The sequence below is a fragment of the Hyposmocoma kahamanoa genome, unplaced genomic scaffold (genome assembly GCF_003589595.1).
Source record: "Hyposmocoma kahamanoa isolate Upper Pololo Valley unplaced genomic scaffold, ASM358959v1 160, whole genome shotgun sequence".
Taxonomy (NCBI): domain Eukaryota; kingdom Metazoa; phylum Arthropoda; class Insecta; order Lepidoptera; family Cosmopterigidae; genus Hyposmocoma; species Hyposmocoma kahamanoa.
Genome location: NW_020653575.1, coordinates 3,546,505 through 3,561,650, shown reverse-complemented (window position 1 = coordinate 3,561,650; position 15,146 = coordinate 3,546,505). Strand labels below are relative to the sequence as shown.

Sequence of the window (15,146 nt, the reverse complement as noted above, 5' to 3'; positions counted from 1 at the left end):
TAGTACCTTTTCAGATAAGCACATTTCATTTAATACTAAACTTACCAATAATCCTAGATGGGAAAGGCGCTGATATGCTGACTCTTTCTTTCTCACAGTATCTTTCTCTACATTTGTCCATTGCACTACTGAATGCCTCTATACAAGTCTTAAGCTCTTCATATTGCTGTCTCTTTTCCTCCAACGGCCTACTGTCTGCGGATTCGATACATAGAGCTATGGCGGACACTAGGCCGTCTTTGAGACGTAGGTAAGCGAGATCCTGCGTGAATGTTCTTGATTTTAAGTCGGGATCTTGTAGTTGTGGGGGCTCAAAGTTGACTATTACATTTAGGTCCCGGTTGTCGCTGTAAGAGGAAATTAATTTTATTTATTTGCATATTGCACATGTACATTAAAAAGGTTTTACAATAAAATTTTGTATAGTACATGACCCAGTCAAAGTGTAGAGTAAGTAAGGAGACTTAAAAACTAATTATTATACTTCATACTTAAATAATAAAAGATATCGAACGACGCGAGCTTTCCGTGAGTTATGACTTCTTCAGTTAAAAATTCATTTATAGAATAGTATGCTTTTTGGATAATAAATAATTTTTAATTAATTTTTAAATGTGTTAATTATTTTCTTTTTTAATTAATATTAGAATTTTATTATATATTAAAATGGACTAATACAATGGACTGTTGTTTCTGCACATTTCTAACTTAGGTTGCGTGAGGATCAGGTTATACTGGCGACGAGGGTTTTTATTAAATTCAAAATATTTTGGTTGCTTGCGGACAAACAATACTACTCTTTTTGCAGGATAAACAGCTCATGCGCGTGTGTACTTTGCCTTCAGAGAATAATTCACAACAATATGACCTTTCCTGTTCAGTGCGAGACAACGGTTATGCCCAACAATTAATTATAATTTTAATTTAATACCCACAATCGCGTAAATGCAAATCTATTGCATTAGCAGTGGAGCTCCTTGTCAAAGAGTTCGTCCAGGGAAGTACTGCCACCTTACCTATTTATACCGCCTAGCAGTAATGTGAGCATGACTGCCGTTTGGTTTTGGAGGGTTCAGGGTGCTGGTAAAGGAAACTTCAGGCACATGGGATTTGTCATCTTTATGTCTCGCGGTGACAGGCGCAATGTAACTGCCAAGGGTAACTTACCACCAGGCGCACGACTTCTTCATCTCGTCACTTGATAATCATAAGAAAAATACATTTACATTTTAACCCATTCGCGAATGGGTTAAAAATATTCAGGGAATATAATTCATATACAGGGTGACAGGTTGAACGAAATAAATAATTAAAGAGGTGAATGAGTAGCTAATACTCATACTGAATATGTAAAAAAACTTATTTTTTAATATATTTTTTTAAATTTTAAATTAAAGAAAATACTGCCTCGTAACATTTTGTAATACTCTGCGCGAAGTAATGCGTCAATCGAACATGCTGCGAGTGCCCGGCAAGGTCAAAACAAACCCTCAGCGGCCTCTGCGCAAGCTTTCCCACGAGTTTCGCAGCCCCACCACCGTTTGTTGAAGCGCCGGTCACCCTCTACCGTCCGGTTAGTTCATTTGCGCTTTTGTGTTAGACGTCGACGTGTATTTGTTAAAAAAAAACAAAGTTTTTGGCGATCTATGTCGAGGCGATGCGAAACACACAAAATGATTTCAATATCACAAAAAAACATTGAATATCAATACAATAAAAAAATTATTACAGGTAATAGCGACAACTCTAACCAGGGCTGGTAGCTGTATAGGTATCTAACTAGGTGACGAAATACCTTCATAGATTTCTCATAGATCGCTATGGCTAAAAAGTCGTTGAAAACCAAATACAAAGATCCGACAACCAGCACATAGAAAAATTCGTGAGGTTCTCTGGTTCGTTCCGTGGCTTAGTTGGCATAGCGCCTGTTACGGTTTGTTGGGAGATGTTGGTTCGAATCCAACCGGGTCGAAGGGATTTTTTCTAAGTGTTTAATAATTGTAACAAACAAGTGAAGTAATTTCACAAAAAATAATTGAATATCTATTTAAGAAAGATTTAAACGCAAAATCTTTTTCGATCTTATTACATACACATAAAGCCTTTTTTCATTGGCTTAATACGATTCCTTGTCTGTAAGTGTGGTGATTCCTTATGATGGGCCTTATACACTCGCATATAAGGTACTCACGTAGGTTCACTAGGCAGCTGGTTGGGTGCGTGCAGTGGCGCCGGAGGTCCGGCCAAGAGGGCCAACAAAGCCCTCTCCCTCGCGGCCAACGCGCACCAAGAACACGCCTCAAGGCGCTGACTCCATGCATACAGCTCTACTAGCTTCTCGAAAGTTCCGTATTTGTAGGCATACGTTAGATGTTCCACGCTCTGTGGAAAATTCTTTTTTTTTAAACAATGAACGCCGCATTTAGTTCCTGTACGGTGTGAATTAATTGTAATTATAATCGTTTGTCTCGTTGCTTTGTTCTTCTCTTTTTTAACCGACTTCAAAAAAAGGTGGACGTTCTCAATTCAACCGCGTTTTTTTTTCGTATGCATGTTTTTGATATTTTTGAGCCGATTTTGATGATTCTTTTTTGTTGGAAAGAGGGTTTCTCTGTATTGGTTCCATTTAAATTTGAAGAAAATCTTCCACCTGTAAGGGTGGCGAACTAGGGGAATAATTCGGTTTCGGGCACTTTTCTATAACCGATTTCAATAAAACTTAGCAAATAGATGTAATTCCACGAAATTATGAGGTCGGTTTTTTTAGTACTTTACTATACTGAGATTATTAGGTTTACTTTTGTATTTTTATATTTTCTTTCTATATATTTTTGTGTTGTGGCGTAGTTAGTAGCAGAAGAACTCGAAAGAGTTCCTCCAGGGAAATATTGCCACCTTACCTATTTCTGTCACTAAATATTAATGTTAGCATTGCTGCGTTCCGGTTTTTGAAGGGTAAAGGTGCTGGTGCAATTACAGGCACATGGGACTTGTCAACTTATGCCTCAGGGTGACGGGTCCCAGTGGCAGTGCCCTTCAGAACTTCGCGATTGAAAGCTCTAAGTGGCACTGCATCTGTCATGGACAGGCGTGTAGCTTACCACCAGGCGCACGACTTGTTCGTCGCGTCACTTGATATTATAAAAAAAAGTTACTTATGACGATCTACTTACGTCTTTCGCGTGGTGCGTGTGGAAGGCCCGCGTGTCGGCGAACAGTTGTAACGCCCGATGCGGCGCTGCAGCAGGCAGTCGCGCCCCGTGCAGCCAGCCTAGGGACACCAACTGCACGTGTTTCACTTCCAGACGAGTGTAGATACTGTCCGCCGCTATTGCCGCGCCTGTTGAAAAAGACTTAGCAAATTGACGATGAAATCACACGGCCTAACTAAAAATTCAGACGTTCGTTACAGTTTTTTAATTGAGACTCGACTACTTTGAGCGAGTTCAGCTACTAGTAAACACGGCCAGTGTCATTATTTGAATTTAATATCGTGACTTAATCTTGTATAAATACATTTTATTCACCTCGACGTTTCGGGCGTGTTGCTATGGCCATGATCTCGACGGGACTCTAAATATATTTATTACTCGATTAAGTTCCGATATAAAATTCAAATAACGTATGAAAATTGTGACAGTTTAAATCGCCCAGTGTCATCATGTTCACTAGTAAAATAGCAGATTGTATACAATCCGCGAGAAAATTTCAAGCCGGGCTACTTTACTCGCTACTCGCTGGCGTGTGAACTTGGCACCAAGTATCCCTGTCATGGTTCGTCTTGGGTGCTAGTGAACTTTATATGTTCCAATCCATATTAAACGTAATGTAAACAAAACGGTTTGGTTAATTAAAGGTAATTTCTAAGATAATCACTCGATAAATCGAATAATACTTTTACGTATATTTCGAAGATTTTATTTTGAATAGTAAAAATGTAGTCAAAAGGTGAGGTTATTTTTTAATTAATGATGTATGAATAGTCTATGGTTGCATAGTGTTGTAAGGAAAAAAACATTCAGTTCATTCAATTAAAGTTTTTGTAATCGATTAGCAAATCGAAAATTTTCAATCGTAATCGAACGAGTATCTAAGTGTTAGAATTTGAAGGAGGATTTAAAGTTAAGATTTCGGAAATTTTAAATATGCTTTTATAGGTTATGTATTTTCACTATTCATGTAAGAAAAACAGCTAGTATGATTCAATTAAACAAATCGATTCAATTAATTAATTAATTGGTTTGTTATTGGCATTACGATTGGCCATCACTAAACCGTCTATGGTTAGGTCAGTGACTTGTTTGTTTACTTTTTGTTTAAAATGGATTCAAACGAAGTATTAATTTAATTGTTAAAAGTTTAACTATACTTACCGAGCAAATGGTACAGCGAAATAAGGAGCAGTTTAGCGTGGAAGTTGGCAGGCGAATGATGTAGTACTAGTTCTAAAAGGCACAACGCCTCGAGTATGGGCGCGGAGCTTTGCTGCTGGGTTGCTGGAATTGAACATATTTTATTCAATTCTCACGCTCGTAAAGATTGTATAGACAATTCATATTACGTGTAACAACATTCACATATAATCACTTGCCTATCAAACATGCTAACTTTTCTATTGAAACTAATTTCTCATACTACCTTTTCTCAAAACAATACATAAATATCGCATTCTTAGGTTTTCGCGATTGTTACACATAGGAAATGAAACTATTTTTCCGGATTTAGCAGTTGTCCGGCAGTCAACCGTGACCATGGGACCTGTAAAGGGCCCGAAATGTCGGTTTATTTAAAAAAATAAATATACGCGATTTAAATCCGGAAAAATAGTTCCATTCCCTAAATACATAAATAATGTATTTTCTATATCATCACGCCAATTTACCATTAACGTTTGAGTATTTTCAATAACATCATAATATTGTGTCATTGAGATCCGGTGGTGGATACCTGGTGACCTATAACACTACAGGTCCAACCTAGTTTAGGCACCAGTCTTCCTCCTCGCAATTTTAACTGTACGATATGCCTTAGTTTAATTACCCTGTAAAATGTATTGTTAATAAATATTTTGTATTTTTTTTGTATGATTGTTGAGGCTAGACAAGTACGTGTTTTTCAACCGGAGGAGGCGGCGCCGACTTTTATAATTTTTTTTTGTAAGACTAACATCCTTCCAGGATTGTATTACTAACGTCATAAACAACAACTTTTGTTCCATGACTTTTAATGATTTATCAGATTTTACTTTTATACAAAAATAAGAATATTTAAATAGATCGCTCTATACGGTAATGACTCTGTGCGGTAACAAAAAGGAGACCTGCCTCCGGGTCGTCGAGGAGGACGTTTGCACGATTGATATTATCTAGGGATGGGTATCGATTAATCGGAATAATCGATGTCATCTGGTTCAATTAATCGGATATTCGATGATTTCAATAAAACTATATTTATTTAAAAAATAAAAATATATTTTATGTTAAAATTTGGAAAAAAAACCGCTTTGAAATCCAAGTCTTCATTTTATTTAGCCGATTTTCGAAAAATGAGGCTTGGGCGCAATGCCGTGGCACCAGAAAGATGGTTTACGTAAGGTAATCATAAAATTTGTCACCACCACCTTTGAAAAATTTATAATTATTACTGGTATTTATTAGTCGGAATTACACTACTATATTGTTAATTATTATTATTATTACTTGTGTAATTTGAAATAAGGCGGGAAATGAGGGTTATGTTACGACGTTTCTATGCCGTCTGATGCCCGGTTTTTGGAATAACGAAACGTAGAGAGAATCTGTGAGGTCCATTGGTAAGCGGATAACCGACGACCATCTGTCGCAGGTAGTCGGGTCAAAAACAATGTGAAACACATGTTGACGAATGGTTATTGTTAGGGTCATTACGAACGGTTAGGATAACCGAAGACAATGAGTTGATTATAGGAACCGGGAGTTAGTCAGTACATATTGAATTAATTTGTCATTTGTGTTTCATGTAAAATACTACTCTGAGTACAGTATCGATACTTTTGAATCGATACTGTGTCCCTGTGTATTGTGTCCTTCGAGGTTGTTAATAGTTTATAAATGAACCTGTATATTTTTCAGGTGCTTCAGAAACATTAAAACATTGCTTAAATCTGCGTTTGAGATTATTAACACATTTATTTTCTTTGATAATTATCCGATATACATAGGGCGCACTATAAGTTTCCGGAACTGGCCACTTACATAAACAATATTTAAAAGTAATTACAACATTTGAATATGGAACCATTTGGCAGTAGAATACAGTTTGTTACATCTGACTGTCACTTGTTTTTACATTGTGGCGTCATTTTAGAAATTGGTTGTCTACATCACCATGGATCTAACTTGTGAAAATTTTCGTAGTATGATTTTTTTACGACTTGTAATGTAATTTAACAGCCAAGCGCAGCTTCACACGGCTTCAAACTGCTTTTGGGGACGAAGCATCATGCAAGACGACTATTTATAGCTGGTTTGCAGAATTCAAACGCGGTCGTGTGAATCTCAGTGACGCATTTGGTGACGGTCGCCCGTCCACTGCTGTAAACAACAAAAACATCGATGCTGTGCGCCGTATGATCAAAACAGACAGGCATGTTACATACCATGAGATTCGGGCATCTTTAGGCATAGGCAAGAGTCAAATACAATCAATACTCCACAAACATTTGGGTTTGAAAAAGCTGTGCTCTCAGTAGATCACACACAATTTGACTGAGACTTAAAAAACGGATCGCGTCACTTGGTGCAATGCCATGCTTACCAGATTCAACGAAGGGGCGTCAAATTTGGTGTGGGACATAGTAACAGGTGACGAAATATGGATTTATAGTTACGATCCCAAAACAAAGCAGCAATCGAGCGTATGGGTCTTTCGAGATGAGCCGAAAGCAACCAAAGTAGCGCGCGTACAAAGTGCCTCTAAGGAGATAATTGCTCCTTTTTTTAACAAAACTGGATATGTGGCTACTCTAGCTTTGGAGAATCGTTGTACTGTAAATAGTGATTGGTACACGACCATTTGTTTGCCAGAAGTTATTGACAAACTCCGTAAAAATAACCGTAAACGCCGTATCATCTTACACCACGATAATGTCAGTTCTCACACGCCAGACAGACAAATATTTTTTTGAAGGTGAACAACGTTGACCTTATGAGCCATCCCGCGTACAGTCCCGACCTGGCACCTTGTGACTTTTATTTATTTCCAAAAATTAAGAACCAGGTCACGCGGTCGACGATTTTCATCACCTGAAGAGGCTGTCGAAGAGTATGAAAAATATGTTTCAGAGATTGTCACGGAGGATTGGCACAAATGTTTTCAAAATTGGTTCATTCGTATGAAAAAGTGCATTAACGCTAACGGAGAATATTTTGAGAAACAATAAATTCATTTCTGACCATTTATAGTATTTTTTTCTTAATTATTCCGGAAATTCACAGTGTGCCCACGCATATGCGACAATTATCCTGCTGGTTTATAGCATTGTCTTTTTAATTTTTAACCAAAAATGACAACGATGAGAAGACTAAATAAAGACGAAGAAAAATCTTTGGATTTTTATGAGATTCCCTTTGACACATTTGAATAGGTTTCTGACAAATATAGCATTTTGTTGTTCAATTACATATACATAAATATGACGGATAAATAGCTGTTAAAAGTATCAACTCTTTTGAAACATTGAATACTTGTAACAGCTGTTAAAATAGCTGTTACAAGTATTCAATGTTTCAAAAATATTTTTGAAGTCTTACCAGCAAAAAAATAGTGGTGTGCAGCCAAAATTCCGTACCCGTCGGCTGCACAGAACTCAGTAATGGTAGAAGTGACTAGACCGGCACTAAGACACCTTAAGTAATTGTTTCTAAGGGTTTCGGCTAGCTTGAGGCACTCTTCGGCGGTGAACGGCGCCGCAGTGAGTCGCCATGCCGCTACGCACGATATCTGACGTTGGATGTCGTCTACCTGTGACATCAATGGGTTCTTTAAAAATTCACCTTTTATTGATTTCTTAGAGTGTCTAGTGTATGTAAAGTGTAGCGATGCAATCGCGCTTTTGTATCGATGCAGTCGCGCGTTTGCATCGCTGCTTAAAGTCGCGCGCGTGTAACCGCTCTTAGGTTTCAGCGATTGTTACACATTGGAAATACAACAATTTTTTCAGACAAAATCGCGTAGTTTATTTCTTAATACAGGTTCGGCCTCCTTCCAATATAGATAGAGTATATTATACGAAATATAAAACAACTTTAAGGAAAACCTGAATATCATAGCATCATTATAGCTGAGTTGATATATAGCTGAGTGAAGAAATAGATTTCTCACAGATGGCGCTACGGCAAAAAAGTTGTTAAAAAAAAAACAAAACAAAGATCTGCAACAAGCACACTGAAAAATTTGTAAGATCCGCTGGTTCGTTCCGTGGCTTAGTCGGCATAGCGTCTTACACGGTGTGCTAAAAGACGGTTAGTTCGAATCCAGACGTATTGAAGGATTTTAACAAACTAGTGGAGTAATTTCACAAAAAATAATTGAATATCATTGTGGTGAAACATTCTAACATGCAGTAGATGAGCTAGTCCCGATTATACCAGCCGCGACATTTATGATGGTAAATTACTGCATAAAACATGTCAATTGTTTTAATAGTTTATATGCGTGTCTGCGCTTATGCAATAAACAGTTTTTTTTCTTTCAATAAACTTAATCATAGCATCAACTAAAACTATTTATTAGAAAATACGTTAAATCAGCAAACCACCTTGGGTTAGCATGGTATACAATGTCTATCCCCATAGACGTCTGCCACGAGACGGACGCATGCGCGAAGTCGATATACAAGGTTAGTTGTAAAGTATTACAAATATCGCAGGCCTTTATTACACCGCAACTTTTGTTCCATGACTTTTTAAAAGACAATAAATATACAAAAAATTAAATTTTACGGCATTTTTCAGATCTATAGTAAGGTAGTAAGTTACCCCACCCCCGCTTGCATTGGACTGGTATTTACGCTTTCTTTTGTTACCACACGAGTTATCATTGTTTAGTGCGGTCTATTTTAATATTTTTGTCGAAAGTAAAATCTGATGAATGACTAAAAGACATGGAATAAAAGTTGTTGTTTATGATGATAGTAATATAGTCCTGCAAGATTGTTAATATTTTACATATAACCCTGTATATAACTATATGCAATCGAAACCGACGGCATGCAGTCAACACTGACTGCCAGCTGTTCTGTGGCTCTAGTGAAAAGGGGTACAAGTAAAAAAAGACAACTTTACAAGGCGACGCGAAGAACAGTTAAAGCTTAATATTAAGCGTTAAGTAGGTATTTTTCGCGTTTTCTTGTAAAGTTGGCTTTTTTTACTTGTATTTGTACCCTTTTCACTAGAGCCACAGAGTTATCGCCGCGCGCCTAACTAAGGAACTCCGTGTATTTGTTAATGTCGAAATGGAAGCACAAATGTTTCTTGTAACTTGACACGAGTTTTGAATTTCCGATTATCGTTCACACCAACCGCATTCTATACTTGCTGTCGAAATGGCGACTGCACGCAGAACAAGTCTCGAATGCATGCAGTCGTCTACTAAGTTTTGATTATAAACCTCTCGCCTGTTATATGGGAAGGGCACTATTACTTGTACAAGCAAGCCTGCACAGGGACTATCCATCAGGTTGTGACCCCAAATCATTCTGTTGACACAGCCTTCGTCCGGTTTTCAAAAGGCTAGCGCTTTGTGTGAGTAAATGCATGCAATCGAAATCACGGCTACATGCAGTTAATCACGACTGCACACATTAAGTGCGACATGCCACAGACATCTGTTAGCAGCCTAAGTTGACCCAATGTGCCACCAAAAGGATGTATAAAGAATGATAAATGCCACATTTATTAGACTATTTGTTGCAAAGAAAACAGGAAACTAACTGTTTGAATGACTTTAATAACTTGTGAATACTTACATTGTCCGGTTCACTATTTTCATCGAATCCCATGCACTTCAAAAATACTTGACAATTGTCCTCTCGTTCCTTCTGCGTCAACATAGGCAAGTATGGTCTCAAATCAGGCACTGCACATGGTTTATGAGCGAACACTCTTAAATATTGCACACACAATGGAACTCCACTACCAAGCACTGCAGCAGGATCACCATCAACCGATAACCTTTTGTACAACTCTAGTCTTGCTAAATATGGTCCACGTAAAGCTCTACCAGAGGTAAAGTTCTCAACTAATTGGCATATAAATTCATGGGCTTTCTCTGGAGTATTATCTGTAGCATCATCATTATTTTCTTCCTTCATTAATATGAAGACCGAGTCTAAATACGGTACATAGTAGTCCCATCGATCTGGATGGTCTTGCAAGAGTGATTTGCAGATAAGATTGATACGTCTCCATAGACCGAGCTTTTTTAGATAAGGGATGGTTTCTTGAGCCGGTGAACCGGGTGAACCAGGCACCAGTTGTGAGTATAGAGGGCCTGTAATGATGTAATTGAAATAAAAATTATTTAATATAATTGTTTAATTATGGTTCTATTATGGAATATATTTACATGGGAACTCAATATTGAGGTCAAAATTAAGGAGGACACGTGTGCTGGCGTTTTGAAACTTCTAAAACTTGTGAAGTGCCTTTTATACGCATGTACAGGAAATAAAGTAATTTTTCTAACTAGTAACAGTTCAGAATTTAAATAGAAAGAAGTTGGTGGGAAATTATAATTATTGACATCACCTCTGTTTAATATTCAACAGTTGATTAACATGATAATGAATGATTTGTGTAACTGACTTTACGTAAATGTACGCAAATGCATAGCATCACCCTCACATCAGCAGACAGACGTCCACTGCTAGATATAGGCCTTCCTCAAAGATCGCAACCAGGGCCGGTCTTGTGATGAGCGCATGCAGCGGATTCCTGCAATTTTCACCAGGTATGTCTTCCGGTAAGGGTAAAATAAGTGCATAGCATACTTTCAATGAACTTTAGGATGTCTTCCCATTTTTCCTGGAGTTCTAATATCATGACGTAGAGTCTGGCTTCTTGCTCGGCCTCCATCTTTTTCTCGCTTATGAAGTTGTCTACCATACGCTGCGCGAGTGCGAGCAAGATGCCACGCTTCGTGCTGTCTTCACTTTCCTTGGCCTGACAATAAATATTGAAAATTAGAGAAATATAACTGTCCTTGTTTGTATGTATGTGATGTTTTGAATGGAGAAGCAACAATTAATGAAATGGAAGCAAATTGTTTTCCTTTTACTTAAAGTATTTAAACTATTAACTGTGCTCATTGTAAAATAAACGAACGAAAAAAAAAAACGAGTGATTAGTCAAACACTTTCAGGTATGCACAAATTATACAAACCTGTAAAACAATGCTCATTACGGCCCAAAAATAATAGGGGTTCTTGGGCGCGAACTTGTAGAGCGCCATGGCGGCTCTTTGTTGCGCGCGGTAATCACCCACCCGCACGTAAGCCATGAACAAGTGGGAGTGCAGTTCTTCGCTGAGTGGCTCTGCCTTCACTGCTGCCTCATAAAGCGCACACACTTTTGGCACTGTGTGGAAAACAGATTGACAACTTTAATTAGATTTTAATAAGACACGGAATAGATCCCCCAAAAAAATTGAGTTTGTTTAATAAAAATGTTCATTCTACAAAACATACAGTCAAGTCTCCCCTCCTGAATGGTTTGCTCCTTTTTAGGCTTTACATATAAAATGTAGTCTACTTAAAAGAGTTGATAAAAATTCATCAAGTTCTAGTGAAATTAAAGCATTTTCTTGGGCACAAGTTAAGACTGGAGTTAAATAATTATATTTGATAATAAACTCAGTAATTGGTTGGCTCAGGTAGAACTATTTTTGCTATTCACGACATGTGGTCATAATATGGACAGGCCTGTCTTTGCTAAGATTTATGGTTAAAATAAGTGCATATTTGACGCCCATTTTATCTATAATAACAATTATTTATTAAATATTATTAATTATAATTATTAAATATTGATGAACAAGGTAAAATTTTGAAAGTAGAAAATTTCTAAGCAAAGAAAAAATTATGCACTGTAATTTTTTTTTCTTATTTAGAGAAAAAATAAAGCATACATAATTAAACCATAAAGTTCCTGTCTCTAAATCAGTTAGGTACATATGTAAAAGAGTCATCATCATCATATCAGCCGGAAGACGTCCACTGCTGAACATAGGCTTGCCCCAAAGATTGCCAGACTAGACAGGTTTGTGTTCATGTTTTGTATCAAAAATTATAATCTTTATTATACAAACAAAACCGACCTCAAAAGTTTATGGAATTACATCTATTTAGAAAGTTTTATTGAAGTTGGTTACCCGTAAGTGCGCGAAACCGGATTCATCCCCTAGTTTGCTACCCTTAGAGGTGGAATATTTCTTTAAATTTGAATGGGGACCAATATTGAGGTACCCTCTTACCAACAAGAAAAGATTCATCTAAATCGTACCACAAATGCTGTAGTATTTAATTGCGTAACATATAACTGCTTCCGTGGCCGAACAGTTACCATGCCGCGCAGCCACGCAGAGGTCCCAGATTCGATTCCCGGGTCGGGAAAAATATTTGTATGGTCTACATTTATTTCTCTCGTGAGTTTGAGTGTCATTTGTGGTTGTCTATGTGTGTGTCCATGGCACCCGCGACGCAGGGTTTTCCTAGTGCGGGGCTATGTTGAGTGTTTAAAAAAAGAAAAAATATACACAATAAAAAAACACAGTTGAATTGATAACCTCCTCCTTTTTTAAAGTTGTTTAATAATAACAAAATAGTGGAAAAAATTCATTACAAATATATGAAAATCATTGTACTAAAACTTAATGATATTCAATAAACAATTATTGTAATATATATTTGTTAACATTTCTTATGAAATTGGCTTCAAAACAGGTAAAATATGTGATATTTGAAATACTTAAGTTATTTCAAATCTTTCCTTGATTTTATATATATTTTCAACTCTATTACACTAATTTTAGTAATATTAAAATAGGACACTAAAACTGTATAGTCTTGTAGTAGATTTCATGTCAAAAATTTTATTATATTTTCGTATATTAATAAAGAAATTCGTATTAACTTATTGTGTATTATTTAAATCTATAGATAAACACCCAAAAGGGTTTATGTTACATCACTTTAGTTCTTAACCTAATTTGTAATCTATTTGTAAAATAAAAAAGCTTTTTCAGTATTTAAAAAACTAGTGTTCATAGATAAGTGAGAAAACTGCATATACAATGGGGTGGGTATGTAATACTGCAGTGTACTGTAATGAGGAAACCTGACACCAAACAGCAGTTTTTATACCAAGGTTTCAGAAGTGAAAAAGAGACTTACACTGCTGAGATTCGCGGTACGATATTGTCATCGCCTGCAGCGTGGTATCATCGCTCGGCTTCTCTTCTGCCAGGGCATCCAACACGGCGAACGCCTCCGGTCCCTTTCCTAACCTTAAAAGTGCAAGCGCTTTCAATGCCCGTGCCGACTGCAATGAAGGACTTTTCTTAAGCACCTTCTCTGCTTCTTGCAATGCCTTCTTATTGTTCCCATTATCCAACCAGTCTGAAACACCATATTTCTTTCCAATATTACCGAAAATTTGCGCTTCTCCGCGGGAGATTTACTGTGAAACTGCAATCGATATACAAATAGTTTTTACCGTATATTGGCCGCAACCGACGCTCTACGATACTGCCGTCTTGCATGTTCTGTAGCCGCCCCGCCATTTTTCATTTATCAAGCCCCTTTTTTCCGAAAATAAATCCGTTTTCAGGACTTTTTTGGCTTTTTAACAACACGTTTGTTTTGCGATTTTGTCTATGGTTTGCTCAAATGACATTGACATTTATCGAAAGGTTGCCAGTAAAAAAAATCGATTTACCTCGTGATAATTAAACGTCCATTCACTGCCTGCAGGACAGACCGCAGCGCACGCAGGAGATTACTCACACATTATCCTGCGTACGGATTATGTATGAAGTCTCGCAGGACACATCGCAGGATTTACAGGTTTGCAGGATGGCTTGCACGCTGCGACTACATTCATAATCCTGCATTACGCGGCGGACTACATTGCAGCATAATAAATGCCCCTTTTATACGACGGTGTACAGCGTAGAGGGAGAATAATCTCCTTCTACGGTGAATAGGGCTTAGAGGACAGAATTGGTTTCTATAGTTTAAGGTACAGGTCAAGAGCACGTCAAACTTGACACTTAAGACTTCCAACTCTGTATCGCTTATCATAAGAATACAAAGTGTCAAGCTTGATGTGCTCTTGTGCTTAGTGTTTGGTCATGCAAAATTTTCCCTTTTCTCAAATGTTTTCCAGAAAAATAAATTTTATTCTGGGTATTTTTCCCATACTTTTCCTTTAATTTTCCACATTATACATTGACACCTGTCAAAAGTTGAAGTTACTGAACGAAAACGATGACTGTTCTTAGGGTCGTATTCTAGAACTCTACTCAATGCTCAAGTCAGGATTGCAATTGAAACACAAGCACTGGAAATACGACACTAATGGCAGGGACTTGAGTATGATTTCTAGTGCTTTAAATCACACTCAAGTCCTGACTTGAGCATTGAGTGGAGTTCTGGAATATGACCCTAAAAATGCTTGGAAAACAGCGAAAAAAACATTTTAAATTGGCCCCATCGTTTTCGTTCAGTAACTTCAATATTTTGTCAGATGTCAACATCAAATGAAGAAAAATATAGGAAAAATACCCGAAAATATTTAATTTTGTAAAAAATATGATTTTTTCAAAATGGACATATTCACATTCATCTTTATTTGTAAGCTAAATGGTAAATCAAGATTTTACAATTTTTATTACTGTACATACATACATGTAGTACCCTGTAAGGGCACCGCAAATTGAGAGCGCTGCTCTTGTTCATTAAATTAGAAAATAAATTTACATGCAAAAACTGCTAACATTTTACCATGACCCAACACTATAGAGTATTATTGTATAACTAATCGAAACCTCTTCCAAGCCAAAAATTAATTCGATTCGAATTAACATTCGAAACCTCGCACTCACAATTG

The 15,146-nt window shown here is 37.1% G+C and overlaps 1 protein-coding gene across 1 annotated transcript in view; it reads right to left on the bottom strand.

The window, feature by feature from the left end:
- The window catches only part of LOC113225458 (phagocyte signaling-impaired protein), a 14,855-nt gene extending 1,037 nt beyond the window's left edge, over positions 1 to 13,818 (bottom strand). Inside the window, exons 1-10 of the mRNA XM_026457774.1 lie at positions 13,752 to 13,818; positions 13,430 to 13,654; positions 11,422 to 11,615; positions 11,030 to 11,201; positions 10,007 to 10,530; positions 7,791 to 8,001; positions 4,374 to 4,496; positions 3,174 to 3,340; positions 2,192 to 2,382; positions 46 to 347 (exon numbers count right to left, since the gene is read on the bottom strand). Of these exons, the coding sequence (XP_026313559.1) occupies positions 46 to 347; positions 2,192 to 2,382; positions 3,174 to 3,340; positions 4,374 to 4,496; positions 7,791 to 8,001; positions 10,007 to 10,530; positions 11,030 to 11,201; positions 11,422 to 11,615; positions 13,430 to 13,654; positions 13,752 to 13,818 (2,176 nt within the window). The remainder of the gene's footprint in view (positions 1 to 45; positions 348 to 2,191; positions 2,383 to 3,173; positions 3,341 to 4,373; positions 4,497 to 7,790; positions 8,002 to 10,006; positions 10,531 to 11,029; positions 11,202 to 11,421; positions 11,616 to 13,429; positions 13,655 to 13,751) is intronic.
- Positions 13,819 to 15,146: the final 1,328 nt, after the last annotated feature.